Source organism: Aspergillus pseudotamarii, assembly GCF_009193445.1.
Source record: "Aspergillus pseudotamarii strain CBS 117625 unplaced genomic scaffold BDV38scaffold_30, whole genome shotgun sequence".
Lineage (NCBI taxonomy): Eukaryota > Fungi > Ascomycota > Eurotiomycetes > Eurotiales > Aspergillaceae > Aspergillus > Aspergillus pseudotamarii.
The window spans coordinates 303,180-319,580 of NW_022475044.1; the positions used below are offsets into that span (position 1 = coordinate 303,180).

At 49.2% G+C, this 16,401-nt stretch overlaps 3 protein-coding genes and 1 non-coding gene across 4 annotated transcripts; 3 read left to right on the forward strand and 1 right to left on the reverse strand.

Annotated features, from left to right (window-relative positions):
- The first annotated feature begins 373 nt into the window (after positions 1-373).
- Positions 374-463, forward strand: BDV38DRAFT_t134. The gene has a single exon. It is a non-coding gene; the product is annotated as a tRNA-Leu (tRNA).
- Positions 464-1,664: 1,201 nt separating this feature from the next.
- On the forward strand, positions 1,665-6,106 carry BDV38DRAFT_100333 (uncharacterized protein). The gene is made up of 2 exons (XM_032050832.1): positions 1,665-1,814; positions 1,883-6,106. Exons 1-2 carry the CDS (start codon positions 1,779-1,781, stop codon positions 5,930-5,932), a joined length of 4,086 nt encoding a protein of 1,361 aa, XP_031913126.1. The 5' UTR covers positions 1,665-1,778; the 3' UTR covers positions 5,933-6,106.
- A 3,377-nt stretch (positions 6,107-9,483) lies between these two features.
- hexA (putative Woronin body protein HexA) lies at positions 9,484-12,326 on the forward strand (the record flags this gene model as incomplete). The annotated part of the gene is made up of 4 exons (XM_032057358.1): positions 9,484-9,522; positions 9,691-9,725; positions 10,302-10,736; positions 11,261-12,326. 4 exons carry the CDS (start codon positions 9,484-9,486, stop codon positions 12,324-12,326), a joined length of 1,575 nt encoding a protein of 524 aa, XP_031913127.1.
- A 1,053-nt stretch (positions 12,327-13,379) lies between these two features.
- BDV38DRAFT_100423 (putative transcriptional regulator (Cti6)) lies at positions 13,380-16,400 on the reverse strand. The gene is made up of 4 exons (XM_032050834.1): positions 15,454-16,400; positions 14,937-15,215; positions 14,596-14,852; positions 13,380-14,540 (listed from the first exon to the last, which is right to left on the reverse strand). Exons 1-4 carry the CDS (start codon positions 16,056-16,058, stop codon positions 13,840-13,842), a joined length of 1,842 nt encoding a protein of 613 aa, XP_031913128.1. The 5' UTR covers positions 16,059-16,400; the 3' UTR covers positions 13,380-13,839.
- Between the last annotated feature and the right edge of the window lies 1 nt (position 16,401).

The following is a 16,401-nucleotide window of genomic DNA, read 5'->3' on the forward strand; positions in this document are numbered from 1 at the left end:
CACTCTGTCCCGCAGCGCCTTGTTGTTAGGCAACGTCTCGCATAGTTTTCAGTTAGTATATGTTCTGTACCTACACCTGGATAATTAGACTTTGATTGATGAAAGTCAAGTGTGTATTGCTCTTCTGGTTGGATGGGAACCAAACTGGTCTGGATGAAAGATCCCGACAGACTTAACAACCGTGTTGGACGATAGACTCGTCTCGGTTAGTACAATACCATTGTGGGTCTACGTGTAGCAAAGGGTAGGTCAAAGGCCAGGCGGTGCTAATACTCCGATTTGCCAACTTAAAGAGGATCTTGTAGTTTTATCTTGACAAGGTCATTCCTATTCTCCTCTCAGGGTAATAAACGGATGTACCTTCTTATGCCCTGGCAAGGTGGCCGAGTGGTTATGGCGCTGGTTTTAGGTCTTCACCAATCACCAGTGGGAAACTTCGCGGGTTCGAATCCCGTCCTTGTCATCAAAACTTTTTATTTTTTCCCACTGTGGTTTCTGTTTGGTTACTTGTCCAACTATCTACGGGCCAAGAGAGTGTGCTGTAGAAGACCGCTAGTGCCGAGATACCTCCACCCCTAAAGGCTAAGGGCCTCGACTCAAGCCGCCTCCGTGTATTTTGAATACAGCCACAGCTGTCAATCGCCCTAAGCGCTAACGTCCTGTGCACCAACGAGTAGTCAGTTCAGCTGTTTTACCAGGTCTCAGAGCCAAGGTTAGTTCTAGAAAGGGAGAAGAATACTGAACTTTGAAAGCCATATCAATAATGTTTTAGTCGACATTTGAGCTAAGAAGCACGTTGCAGCCGGGGCGATCTGCAGCAAGCGAACCGTAGTGTCTGGCCCGGGAGTTTAGATTGAGACTAATTGACCCTTTATAATCTTCAGAGCTTCAGACATCAGTGCTATGAAGTAAGTCCATCCATAGGCTTTTTGTTTCTCGAGCAATGTAATACTGATTGTATATATTCTTGTTCAAGTCGCCAAGTGACACCGTAGTGAATTTCTCCTTATTAGCGAAATCGAATAGCGCCGAATTTTTTACAAATAGACTCTCTTTTCGTAGGTACTATTTAGTACACAGTACGTATCACATGTAGTGGGGTTATCCCATTTAATACCTTCCAGAAAAATCCCATATGATGTATAAAAACGTTATTCTTCAGGAAGTAGATCAACCCTTACGGAGCGTTTAAATTAATTCCCTCGAGTCAATTAGTACTGTTTGATTAATGCATGCAACAATAATAATAAAAAAGGTTCAGGTTCCTGCGGTTGGTTTCTGTACTCTGTAGGAGCCAAAACTAAAATTACTCAGGGCCAAAAAAAAACACAACCTTAAACCCTTAACCCGTTAGTTTCGTATTGATTGCCCGATTTGCAACTCCACCGTCATGACGCAAGTTCCAGACTTTCTTCTTTTTGCTCTCCGCCTCCCTTTTACTCCGTACTCGTGGTTCTTCCTTCGACCACTGACTTCATCATTTTCACTGAGTGACGGATTAACTAAAGCGAATCCATGGGGATTGGCTTCTTTTTTAACCTTGTTTTAGATCTTGCTTGGCAAACCCTTCGAAATTCTTCTTCCACTCACCGGTTTTTATTTCCCTGTGTTCCATCCCTCTCTTCTCAGTCAACAAAGCAGAACCCGTCAAAACAGTCGCATTTTATTCAAAGGTCCCAGACAAGACATTTTGCCGGGGTGAGCGGAATACTTACTCTTAACCCTGCGTGTCTGCCTGACGGCGACACGTTCTAGGGTTTTCGTCTTAGTCCGCCAAAATGTTCCGGAGACGGAGGAGCGCGTCGCATCATCAGGTCGGTCTACAATATGGTAATCTGGTCTAACACCATGGACAACTAATACCAATGTCTATCTCTAGCAGCCCCTTTCGACGTCTAATGCGCAATCGGCCCAGTCTGCCGCCTCCCATGCTTTCCTCAAGTCTCAACCGTCCTCATCGAGTCTCTCATCTGCCGCCGCTGCTGCTGCCTTACGGAGTCTCACACCCACTCCGACTCCAGTGGAAAATGTCCAGACGAAGAGAATGATCCAGCGGCGCGCCTCTGTCGCCTCCCAGTCTAGTATCGCCGGTAGTCTGCGCCCTTCTAGCCAAAATACCCTCCGTCGAGCCAATAGCTCAAGCTCTATGAGCAACCGGACCTTCCGGGATCAATCCCCTCGCCGTCCGGCTTCCAGCTCCGGTCCAGTTCCCATCGCCCCTCCCATCCCTTCAATCCCCCGGGAATATGCGACCCGGACTCCCCCAAATCGGCGCTCAGTTAGTGTCGGGCCGTCCTTGCGACCAACGTCCCCTGTGAAGCGGCAGCCATCAGGCCGAGGAGTGAGCGTCGACCCGGCTGCCAGAGGCTCTATTAGCCAGCCACCAGCCCATGGCCACGAATTGGACCAGATACCAGAGCTCCAGAGAGCTGGAAGTAGGAATTCGATCAACTTCTCCTACCCGATGAACTCTCGGCCCAACTCCCCGACCCTGTCTTCTGAGGCCATAGATAGACGTGACACTTCCGCTTGTGCATCCCTAGCTAGCCAATTGTCATCTCCTGGTTCCCTCAAGACCCATAAATCCTCTCTGCAGACTGCCAATACTTCTGCGCGGAGGAAGACAAGGGAGGTTCTCTCGAGCAGTCCCGGTAGAAGTGTCCAGCCGGTAGACACTGCGATCCTCGCAGCACAAGCCGCGATCGTACCCAGAAGCGAGGAGGCGACATATCAGCCATCCCCTCCCCGCTTAGCTGCGCCCCGAGACCAGAATACTAGAGACCTGGCATATAAAGCTCCTACAGCTCGAGAGACTGGTGGTCGGTCAGTACACAACCAGCCAGACCAGCACCAGTCTCGTGATCCTCCTGCGTTCAGTCAGCAGCTTCCAGAAACAGATCATAAACAGCCGCCACGTCCAGTTCTGATGAAACGACCTTCGACTGTCCCTGAAGACTACCCGGGGGAGGAACGTGCAGAGGCAGACACTCCGGCGGAGGGGGTCGAGCATGGGCCTGTTGAGCGTTCGTTGCCCGAGACCAGATCGACAGTCCGGACACCAACACCTGAAAAACTAAAGGATCCATTACCGAGTTCTATTGTCAGCTCGCCAGAGTCTACTAGCTCGTTTGGTCCTGAACGGGAATCTCGGCAGCTGCAAGCTCGCCCGCCGAGCAGCAGTCCGGGGAGATCGACCCGCTTCTCCAGTCAGCTGTCGGTTATGGGTCTTGTTGGCGAACATTTGCACCAACCTCCTCCCCGGTCAGTGTCTCCCGCCAAATCAGCTATGAAGAATCCGAGAAAATGCTCACTGTCTCCTGAGGGAAGAACTGGGGTAGTGCTGCGGCCCGGCCCAGCTCTTAGCGAGCTCTCGGATGGGACATCTGTCGGATCTGATGAGGGTTCTAGACTTGGGTCCCGAAGAAAGCCTGTCAAGGTTAGCTTTGATGACGAGGCAGAAATTGTTGGGGTGGCTGCGAGCCCACCAACCTCCCCAGAAGATATTAGTTTTGAGTCGCCTCCTGTGAAGCCAAAGGGAAAGACAGGTTGGTTTGGAATGGGTAAATGGAAATCTGCTACTGTGGGGTCGGATGAATTCGATGAAGTATTCAAGCCTCGACCTGAGCTCCCTTCGTTTGGGAGCATACGAAAGGCGAGGGATGGCGAGCAGCAGGAACCTACCCGGCAAGATATGAGTGACGATGAATCGACGACTTCCTCAGATCCTACTGTGTCTCCGATTTCCTTCTCGAGTGACCATGCCATTGGGTCTATCATCTCAAACACACAGTCAGCAGACGCCAATCCACATACACAATTAGATCGAACAGCATCAGCTACCCCTGCGGCGGCGGCTAAGAGTGGAGCACCCATGGAGGGACTAAGCGAAAATAGTTCTGTTTCAGATCGAGAGCCGCAAACTGCACAGGATGCTCAGTCAGCCTCGTTAAACTCACATCAAGAGAAGCTGGAGACAAGCGAATACTTGACAGTCCCTGGGATTGCAGTTCAACGAGCTACCCCGGAAGGCGAAAGAGGGCGGTCGAGCCTTGACTGGTATACCGTACCGGGAGGATTTCCACGGTCATCTTTGGAAGTTGATTCCACAAGCCACGACTCTATTAGGCGGAAAGGCAAGAAGCAAGACCCAAGCGATCCTGCGGTTCATGCGACTCGGAGCAATGTGAGCGATGAGGACGAATCCGGCGAGAGTATCTACAGTGATGCTGAGGAAGGACTTGAGGGAGATGGTTTTGGTTCTATCAATGCTGTGGTTGATGAGCCTACGTCGACCCAGCGCAAAGATGCAGTGAAAACCAATGAGACCACGGATGACAACATTCACAACATTGAGCAAGTACCTCCGAACTTGACTGACGTTCCGCAAACCTGTCAAATTGCTCGCGTGGCAAATCTAGTGCATACTATATCACTCTCACCGGTTCCAGAATCTCCAAGCTCTTCACATGAACGGCTTCCGTACTCGTCTCCGTACCCGCCGTTTCCCCCGCGGTCCAACAGTAGGACGAATGTGCGAGATGCCCCCCGCTCCACTGGCTCTACGGGTACAGTAAGACGGTCTAATTCATTAAACGCTCCCGGCGGTCGCCCTGCGCGTGAAGCAACTAATTCGGTTGTTCATGGCCCGTTACAACCACATTCTGGAAATGTTTCCAATCAGCCGCGTCACAAGGCTGGCGATGAACAGATCAAGAAGCGACCCGCTTCGTGGGCCCCAAACTTGCTGAAAGGTGGTATTGATGACGATGTATATGTTCATTGGAACGGCCCGGAGCCTCAAAGGCCACTATCCCACGGTAGTGATTCATCCAGCAGCTTCAAGAGATCAAATCGCCCGCGGACAGAATCCCCACATACGATACGACGAACTCTACGAGGTCACTCAAACAGCCCATTCCGGACTAATTCCCCTCAAAGTACAAAATTAGCACCTACCAATGGCCGGCCTCTTTCATCCGGCTCAAGTACTGGTGCACTACGTGCTACTCTGCGATCGAACGATCCTCGGCGTGAGAAACCTGCTTTCTTCTCTACCGGAAAAGTGCAGAAGGCCAGGATTTCAAAGCCATCAGGGGCATTATTCACGTCACGATTCGCAGAGTCAGATGATGAGCAGGGTACAAATAAAAAAAAATGGCAAAGTCGGTTTGAAGATTCGAGCGACGATGAAGAACGCGTAGTGAATAAGCTCCCTCCTGTTCGCGGCATACCCCGACGTCAAGGCGCTCATGATGGTGACTCAACAGAATTGGAGGATAGCTCTGATAATGAACGACCTGACTTGGTTTCTAGGGCTGCCAAGACGAAAGAAAATGACGTCAGAACTGCTCGAAACCCTGCGCTTGCCGCTGTGGCTAAATCTCGCGGGATGTCCGAGGAAGAAATGGAGGAGTTCCTCCGACAACCCAGTGGACGCAAAGGCAGTCTATTCCATCGTTTAAGCATTAGGAAACCTAAAGCACCGTCGGAGCGCGGGACTTCCCGATCTCGTTCAGAAGCTAGGAACGATTCTCTAGATCCTGAACAAGTGCGGGAGAACCCTTTGCTTGACGGTGCTCGGGGAAACACTGTCACCACGATAACCACAAACAATATCAGGCCGTCCTCCTCTCCTAGGCGGCTTCGGAGGGCGATCTCCAGATCTTCGAATGGCGATAGTTGGCCGCTCCGCTCCGATCGCAAGGAGGCGGACGCAGGCGCTCCGCTCTTGACTCTGCGCTCTTCTGAGCGACCCCGAACGGCAGATGAAGCCTTTCGAAATGGCAGCACGGCGTCAAACGCCGTAGATGCTAGCACCAGGAAAGCCGATCTAGGTGGTACCAATGCCACAGATGCCATAGACGTGGAATTCGCCTCCGGTCGTAAGAAGCGATTCCCTCGACTCCGGAAGGCGTTTGGCCTACGAAACTAGACATGGACTGCTTTAGAGTATGCATCCTATTCTTTTTACCATATCTATGGAATATATGCTTTAATTATTTCCTCGTTTATTTATTTATAATACATTTGCCTGCTGTCTCTATCTAGAGGGCTCCAGGTAGAAGGAGTTGGTGGAATAAGGAAACAGAGACTAATGAGATACGGCTTACCTTTATACGCTTTCGGTGGCCGGGACCGCTCGACACCACAATACTACTCTAATACTGATATTTGATACCCCTGTTAGAGATGAAATTCTTTGGCTACCAGGCCTATGGCGGTCAGATACCGGGAATGGTTCCTTTGATTTGACCTAACTTCATTTTTGATCCCTTACATCTATGTATCATTTGTACAATGACATTTTGGGTTCGCTGTTGTTAATCTATAATCAATTACTTTCGTGTGACTTTTTTTTTCTCGTTTGTTCTCCATTGGGATCACCTCTCGCGGCTTGCCGCATGTTAGGAGGAGTTGAAGGGCGAACAGGGGGCATAGAGAGATAATGACATGAATGCTAATACAATTGCATGTTCGCTTCACATTAACACCCCTTTTGCTGAGAATTAATACTGATGAACTCTCATGTCCGCCTTATTTTTGTAGAGGTCGATTAGTTATTCTCAGGCATTACTAGAAAGTGGTTCTGTCTATCCACTACTTATCCCAATATCAGCTAATCCTCCCGCCAAAGTATATATATATATATATATATCTCTCTCTTGATCCTCAAGTCATAGATGTATTACATAGTTATTATATATTTGCTTGCAATCGGCAATATGAAATGAGTACATATTTAAAATAACAACTAATGGTCATGGTTGTGTTAGATATACCTCTACATATGATTGTTCTAACATGCGGCCCCAAGATCTATAAGATGAAGGTACTTATGTAGTACCCATAATCACCACTTATGATCCATGCAACGCACACTGGAATGACCACTGGCATCAATTAAGGGGCTAATGTTGTCTTTCTATATACCATCAGTCAAGGTCCTCAATCGACTCTAAATTGTGCATAAGTCCACCCCCTGTCTTGTGTAGACTAATTGCTATCTCAACACGAGGAACAAAAGTTAACGGTTTATACTGGCTGTCTAGTAGTAAAGCCACCACGTTGAGTATTGCATATTTCTAATCTTATTCAACCAATTAGCCCTCTTCTATTCTAGGATCGTCAACACATCCCATATTTACATTGAAATGACGTTTCTCGTGATATAAAATCGATATATTAAGGGACGGCCATGAGGTGCTGTTCAGGAGTCAAGACGGTATATATTCCTGAGGTATAATACATCGCATAATCCCTCGTATAAGTGGCAGGCACAAGGCTGTGTCCCGGTAGAAGAGGGATAGTCCATGGTCGTCAGTAAGTATGGTTTATGGGAGGTTCATCACAGGTGTGTTTAAAACTCGTGTGGATATCGAGTCTACTGAGCTGGGTATCTCCAACCAAGCTCGTGTACTTCCCTGCGTTATCTCTTCCATGCGCGGCAGGATATCTATAAGCCAGCTTCATCAGTCGTGATACCCTTCACGCTCACACAGAGTCCAGTCTCGAAGGCGCTTTCTTCTGCACTGTCCACAAGGATGAGCCTGGGTCTTTTACTTGCGATCTATAAGAGAACAGTAGGGCTAAGGAGGACACAATACTTAGCTGCCAACTAGCTATAGAGATGTGCTTGTCGATATAGGTAGAATCATGGACGTTGTTCGGAATCGACCTTGTGTATGTACAGTGGTATGCTGCACCCGGTACGCAGCGGGTATGGCTCGTTGGCCTCTTCTCCTGTGCCGAGGCGAAGGTTATCGCACAAGTGAGGTCCGAAAAGTCCTTTACTAGGACGAGCAAGAGGTTGTCTAACTCGTATACCTCACATCACTCGAATATCCGCAGCTCTCACTACTCAGCACTCATCTCTGGACAATATCATCGATAATTTGAGGAGCCGGGGTGACGCTGAATACCCCAGTGACCCGGGAACCTGGACTGCGGTGCCAGTAATGGCTGGCTGAGCAATAAGCGAGATTAGTTCAGATCGACAAAAATGCGGGGACTCACTAGCTTTGTCGCCGGCATTTACGGCATATGCGTCTTATTTAACTTTCATACAAGTTCGTTCTAGGTCGGTCTGCTAGATGGTGAGCCTGGTGACGCTACCATTCACGCTTGTCACCATCGCGATTTGGCCACTATGGAGCTGTGGTATGAAGGATCAGGGGGTCTGTGGCCAGGAGAATATACTGCGGAATAGGATTAATGGGGTTGTGGGTTATACCTCTTCTGGACCAGCATATGTGAAGAGTGATTCCGTACAGCCATAGGTTTAACTGATGTATATCACATCGCTGTCAAACTTGAAGAGCCATTTCATTTACAGCGCTGCCTGTTGTGTTGGTAGTATACAGCTTGGGAGGGTCAGCTCTACTCGACGGACGATCTACCAGCTGCGTCGTACCTACATTATCTACGATCTCTAAGCTAGCGACAACTCCGAGAATTAGGTTAGCCAACTAGTTTCTTAGCTCAGAGGCGATCATCATTACAAGGTTCTAGAAGGAACAAAGTACCTACAATAGAACTTGACTCCTATTGTTGGCAATGTTAGCTGAGCTTTTTACTACATACTCTGGTCCTCTCCTTTTCTCCTTTGGGGTGATGGATCATCTACCATGTGGTTCGCTTCGGTTAATCGCATGTGGGGAATTGTGTGGTAGTGGGAGACGCTACGAGGCATCTTTGGTTTCGATGCAGCGGACTGTACCGGAGTAATGTTCATACTGTACACCGTATCCTCATCCTCAACCGTATCTCTGGCCCCAGCTGAGAATCAATAGTACCGAATATCAAAATTCTACATCGCTTGTAGATGGAGGATCAATTGATTACCATGGGGAACTTGATCGGTTATGGCAAGATTTTCGGGTGTTCTCCACTCTGATCGATTGGGACGATGAACTCTCCCCACATGCACAGCCAGAGGGACTCAGCCAGCCACCTGAATTGGAGCCGATGCTGACAAGGCTAGACCCGTGGCTGGCGATTCATGATTCATCAGGCAATTGTGGCAAAATAATTTTCAGAAAGATAAGCCAATGCACGGGGTCCGTTGGAGAGACAAGGTTCAAGGAAAATAGCGAGGCAGGCGTGCGGACTACTAGCAGCCGTAAATTTGGAGCAATCATGATCGATCTCGGACGCAGACTAAGTGGAGCCCAAAGCCGAGGGTAACACGGGCGGCAGAGCAGTGCAACACCAATGAAGAAGTTCCACGAAGGCAGGAAGTTGAGAAGGAGCTTCACAAGCCGACGGCGGAGTCGGTCCGGATAGGTTCTAGTCCATTTTACCAGAATTGACTCTCCCAGACTCCCATAATTGAGTTGAGCGAAAGAGTCAATCACATCTCAGCCTGTGAAGGACGAAAGATTATGAACTTGAGCCGATACCCGTCCGCTTCCAGCGTCGATCACCTTGAGCTCCGTGCCAAGGGATCCAGATGCCCGATTCGCCTCGGAAGAAGTGAAGGTTGCCATGGTGATTAAAAAGTGGGTGCTGGTCAAGGCGATTCCGGTACACCTCCCATTCAGCCAGCGACAAATTAAATGATACGCACTAAACCACGTATAATTGGAGAAGTGCATGTGAAGAGTCTTAGCTTTGTTTTTACAATGAAAAAAGCGGCAATGAAGCTCATACGGAGTAGATTGCGGTGAGTGCCGATTGGACTAACTGGACCAGGAAAAGAGAAAAGTGGATGAGGTTGGATATATATAGTCGGAACTTTACTGCTTCTTTAGTTTCTTTGCATTCGAAGGGTGTGCTTGATACGAAACATTTCATTAGACAGTGACTTGGATGTATGTATGGATGTGTGTATTGGTTTCCCAAACGATACGATGGGAATGGACCTCGGGAGAAAGGGAATACTATGAGCCAATTTTTGTCAGAGATACAGAGCGAGAGAAAGAACAATTGAATTGATAAGATTGTGAGCTGAGGGGAGGTTGGTCAACCCCACCCGAATCAGGGAAAGCGCCGTAAACAAACGCGTGTTGTCAACAACAACCAAAACGATGTAATGAGAATACTTAGCAAATGCTGTTATTATTTCTAGCTGAACTATTTCCCTACTCCTCCTCCTCTTCTTTCCTATCCATACTTCATCCCCTCAACTTCTCCTCCCTCTTCTTCATTTCTCAAAACCCTTTAAGCTTATCTCGCATTCCTCTCATCAGGAATTCTTCTCCGCTTTTATAGATCTATCTATCGGATCTATAATCGTCTCATTCACCTCCACTTTCCTTTCCCCACGAGAAAGACTACCCCTTAAAAAGTCTTTTCTTGTCTAGCCTTTCGTTCGTATCAGTTCGAAAGGCATTCGAGAAAAGACGCCAAAGGACAGCCAATCTGGACTTTGACGCTCGTGTCCCCATCCCCTTCAGTGTCTTCCCGTCGTCGTACCGGAGTGACGCTGTTCCTGAGCCTACTCTTGCACCTGAAAGAGTAGAGGGAGAAGTCAATCTCGATCGTCCTTCGCACGTCGAACGGGAAGACACTCGAACCTCTGCTCCTCTCCCAGATCCCCGTATCTACGGAAAGGAAGAGGTAGATCTACACGGCCAGCACGACTTTCGTCCTGTTCCGCCCCCTGCTCCCCCTGCCCCCCAGCCAGACCAATACTCGGTTTACACCGAAGACCGGTTCCAGCAACAAGACCAGTATCAGCACCAAGGCCAGTTCCAGCAGCAGAAGCCCTATCCTGAGGTCGATCTCGCGCGTGAACGGTATGTTTATCGGCTATTGTGCATCTGATCTCAATTTCGGAGCTCCGATCTCCATAGACTATTGATTTTGTGATGGGGAGCTGCAATTGGCCCTGGTTTTCTCCAATATCAGAGTTGGGGAGAACTGGGTTAATTCGCTTTCAGCTCGCTTGTATTTTTGTTGTGGTCTTTCTTCCCCGATTACCCTCGGCCCCAGTGTATTTTTTCGTCTTGTTTTTGTTTTGTTTTGTTTTGTTGGTACCCTTACAGGTGGGGACCGGGGATGCTCCACACCAAGTGGGGAGTGTCAACAAGCGGTGTCACGACATCAATGGTGGCTTCAGCTGGTCGGGGGGCTAAGGCCATTAGTCCCCCCAAACTAATTACGTGGCACCAAAACAAAACAAACCAAATCATGGCACAGATCATATTCTTTTTCAAAACACTTTGCCCTCCCCCAGCCTCTCGTCCACAATATAATCACCCAATCACCTCGTCCCCCAACCCTCTTCTTTATATCTTAGTCTAACCTCCCTTGCCTTTAGCTATCGTGAACCTACCTCATCAGTCCGCTACCAAGAGCCCCCTAAGGTTTACGACCAGGAGTTGTCCAACCAGCTAGACCTCACTGAGCGTGAATATCGTCGTCGTGTCAACGAGCCGACCTACGACGTCTACAACACCAACGCTAGCTATCAGCATTCTGGTGTAGAGTCCTACGAGAACCGTCAACCCGTCTCGTACGACCGTACTCCTGCCCGCCCCCAGCTCGACGTCTCGTACGACCAGGCTTATCAAGCTCCCCCTCTCGACACCTACGTCGGCTCTTCTCAAGGCCAACGTCCATTGTCTGTCGAGCCAGTCAACCCTCCTTCCCAAGTCCAGACTCTTAGCACTACTACTGTAGTTGATCATCCCCCAGCCCGCAAGATGGGATACTACGACGACAACGGTAACTACCACTCCTTCCGTCGTGGTGTGGAACGCGCTGCCGACCGCATCATGCACCCTTTACACCACCATGATCATCATCATGGTGAACATCATCATCATCATCATCATGACCGTCAGGATGTCGCCGTTGCTGACGATCGCGGTCCAGTTTCCCGTGGTGGTTCCCGCCAGGCCATTCGCGTTGTTGAGCCCCGCAGCGGCGGTCGCAAGAACGCTGACACCGTGCCCATTCCCTGCAACTTCATTCGCATCGGCGACATCTTGATCCTCCAGGGCCGTCCCTGCCAGGTCATCCGTATCTCCGTGTCGCCCCAGACTGGCCAGCACCGTTACCTCGGTGTTGATCTCTTCACCAGCCAACTGCAGGAGGAGTCCAGCTTCGTCTCGAACCCCTCTCCCTCGGTTGTCGTCCAGACCATGATTGGCCCTGTCTACAAGACCTACCGCATCCTCGACCTCCGTGATGGCGAGATCGTCGCCATGACCGAGACCGGTGATGTCAAGCAGGGCATCCCCGTTGCACGCCAGGGCGACCTGTTCGGCCGTATCAAGGACGCCTTCGAGGACGGCCACGGCAGCGTCCGTGCTCTGGTCATCAACGATGGTGGTCGGGAGCTCGTTGTGGACTACAAGGTTATCCAGTCTTCTCGTCTGTAGATCATTTACCAACTTTGGTTTAGCCTTTACCTGGTTAAGGTTAGTTTATCCGCAACTCCTTTGGTTGGGTCAGGGGTATTGACGTCACAGTCATCTATCCGCACGATAAATCACGACTGAATGTTCTATCTCCCATGGATGATGGTGAATGGAAGTGGGCTTTGATTTTCGCAATGTTTCCAATTTGCTTCAATTTGTATGATGGATGGCCTTTGTACCTAGCAACGTAATATACTCGAATTGGTTGATGTAAATTTTACCTTCGCCATGCGTGTCTTCCGCATACCTTGCTCTGTAGTTGTCCTTGATACGTAAGTCTTATTACGCGTAGACAGTGCTATGCTCAGTGATCGTTCTCAACGCCTCGTACGGTCTTCTCGCCTTGAGTGGTTGTGCTGCCACCACGACCTGTAGGTATAGATGCACGACACCGGCCTCAATCCAGAAAGCAAACTAATTATGGGCATCATAGGCTTTCATTGCAATATTACATTTTTGTTTTCTATTAGCCCCTCGCTTTCCCTGTCTCTCCTTGTAACATACATCCAAGTAGAATGTATCCTTTTAACCTCCACTATAACTACTCTTCTCTAGTTACTGGATCCCAGTTTCCGTATGTATTCTTTCCTGTATACCCCGACAATACATAATTAAATGTCATCGCATCCATCCAGGGCAACTGGAAATCCCAATTGACAATGCTATAGAACGTTCAAGCAAAGCCATAGAAAACAGATTAGTACCAAGCTCTTGGGAATCTACCTGATAGAACCATCTGATAGCCTTATTCAAAAGGGGTCAGACATAGAAAGACGATCTCTTTGATCAATGTCGTCCTCTGGATGAAGTAAATGGAATGAAGCTTAGGATTTATATTTCACATAGAAAAGGGTTACAAGTATCTCAGTTTCAACACGTCAACGCGTCCATGGAGACATCAAGGAGAAAGAAAAAGGAAAGAGAAATGTCCGGATGGGCCACCCGGTAAAGACCACAGGCTAGCCAAGCGATGAATGCAATCAACCAACACCAAGACCGCCGTGCTGTAGTGAACCGAGAAAAGACTCCGATCAAGATACGAATCCAAGAGAAAAACACCACACAAAGCTATCTCTCAACATGAGTTAAATGAAATGACTAAACCGTGTAGTGAATGTAAACGTCCGGGAAGCAAGGCGCCGCCGCATCCGAGAAAGAAACCAATATCGATAATCAGTATGAACTATATCCAAAGTCACTGTGACAGTAACGCCGTTTCCCGTAAAGAGGATCAAAAGCAAAAATCATATTAAGCAGAAAAGTGTACTAATGCCGTAAGTTTCACGTAACGCCGGGACCGGTCCAAGTTTAGACTGTTGCTCCAGTATCCGTAATATACATATCCACATGTTGAGAAGAGACGAACAGGGTATCGTACGCATCAAAAAGCATCCCTGGTGGAAATATTTGCCCAAGAAAAAATTGGATCATATGAGAAAGGAGGAGAGAGGAACCCAAAGCAAGAATGATGTTGTCACCTCTCGCCGAATTTCCCATACTCTTGCTGCCACTTGAGGAGGTGCCGTGTAAGCACATCCATCATCTCAACACTACTTAAGTCCTTGAATTCCTTTTCTGTCGATATGGCTCCAGTTTCCCCATCGGTCGTAGCTGTACCAGAGTCTGCTTCGCTAACCGTCGACGCCATGGCATTCTCCAGCTGCTCACTCACAGCCTTCATGAGGATGCCGTTAAGCCGGTCACTGTTAATCCCCGGAGGTGTAGTACTCTCACCAGCGGAGGCCATTTCCACTTGCATTCGGGAGATGAACTCCAGAATGGCGGCAACGCGTCTCTTCATTTCATTCATAGTAGTTCGTTGGTTCACATATCGCGGCCGGCTAGGCTTCCCTGACTCACTGCCATTCAAATATGTCCCGTTGACTCCAGCCACTCTAGGTGAATCTCCGTTAGTGTCGTGGGACTGTCCGCGCCGGGGGGAATTCATCATGAAGCTTGAGTCTCCATTCCCATTAACATCACGGTCTCTAGTATATTGGTTGCGGCCCACTCGCCCACCGCGGCGCGCGGGCGGTCGACCAGACTTTCGTGTAGATGGACGGGAAGGCGCAGGTTCTGGGGCAGGAGCTGTTGTGTCCGGACTCGGCTGTGGTGGTTCTGGATTCGTTGCAACTGTTTTTGTTGGCGAAACCGCTTCGTGGTCAGAGTCCGCACCTTTACAAGCATTAGCCTCGCGGACACGACAAACCACAGTTGTAGCACTACTAACCATCACCTTTCCGTCGATCTGATCTTCCTTTTCTACGGTTTGTCGCTTCAGGCTGTTCGGCCTCAGGCTCCTCGGCATCTTTAGTGTCCTTATTATGCTGGCTTCGGGATGCAGCTCTCTGTCTTCGAGTCCCGTTTGTGGCAGCCTTGGCCTTTTCGTCTTCTGATGCCGGCTGCGATACCGAATTGCTTTGTTTATTCGAAACAGCACCCGGAGACGGTGAGCTTGTGCGCTGTCGCTTTGTCGCCTGTTTGTGTCTAGAGTGCGTCTCCGTTAGCGATTCGTTCTCAGTTGTCATTGATCCAGGCGGAGTTACCCCACTCCGTCTCATATTTACTTACGCTTCGCTATCACTTCGACTTCTTTTCCCTCTCCGGGCTGCAACCTCTTCTGAAGCTGGCTTGGTTTCTTCCCTGCTTTCCTCGATTGCACGACGAATCTGCTCTTCTTCGTCATAAGCGGCGTCGCGGCTGTTCATCGTCGACCGACGCTTAGGATTAGATGGATCATTTTGTCGCGATTTGGAATCTTTTGCCCGCTTAGAATTATCACGGGATGAGTCTCGGGAGGAGGAACCAGGGGAGGGTGGGGCGACTGGAAGATACTGAGACGAGTATTGCCTGTCAGATGGTAAGCGAGTGCCCTAATCGTAACGTTGAGATGCTCAATGGCGTCTTCTAGAAAACGGAACGTAAGAAATATCGAATGAACGAGGAAAATTCAAATGTTCCAGTGGACCATCCACCCGGAAAGTATTCCAATGGTACCTCTCCATATGAGAAGAACCGACTTCGAGGATAAGGAAAAAATATCTTCAAGCGACGAAAGTAAAAGATCAAATAACTGTGGTGGACATACCCATTTGACTCGTTCTTTATTCTATGAAGATCTTTGCGGCATTCTTCACAGAAGTATTCGTCGGGGCTCATGGCCTCGTCCATGATTCCGACACAGCCACCATGTTGCCAAACCTTACATTGATCACACTGAATGAACATACTTCCGATATCATCGGACATCAAGTCTGATGAGTCTGCAGAGAAATTCAAGATGGGGTCATCTTTAACTCTCCCATGCAAACCATTGCGTCCGAGGAGGTCCCGACGAGAAGGGGGAAGGCCTGGGTATTCCTGTTGGCCGCAGAGGCACCTGGTTATTTCCTCCTCCTCTTCTTCATCCTCTTCACCCTCCTCTTCCTCCACATCAGCAATCTTATCTATTTCTTCGTCTCCCCGGGCGCGCTGACGCTGCCTCGTTTGCGGGAAGTCGAGTTTGGAGGCGTCGGCATCGTCGATGGATTGGGACCGGTGGCCCGACGACCCCTGAGGGGACGGATTTTTAGCGTTGGAACGAGTACTTCTCTCACGAGTTAATGAGGCGGAAGAACTCGAGGAATTTGTGTGTTGAAGAATAGCGGGCGAGGGTTGGGAGGTACGGGCACGAGAGGAACGACGAGGAGTCATGGTGGAAGGCGGCGGCGGGTATATAAGGTGGGCTAAGAATAAGGAATTCTGGTCTGACGGTATAATATCCGTGAGAATAAAAAGGTGCACGATGGTATAGCTATAGTGAGTCGGCAAAGGGCAATGTCGAGCAGACGCTGCCCGTGGGCAAGCTATCGCACGCGAGTAGAGAGCTGCGAGTTGAAAGCGACTCGTACAGGAATGAAAAAATGATGCGGAGGAAAAGCAAATGTGCGAGCGAGAAAGGAGTAGGAGCTGGCAATTGAGACAAAAGGTTGAGAAGATCCAAAACCAGCGACAGCGAGCTCGCACCAAAGCCGAGGACTACATAGTCTGAAGGGTG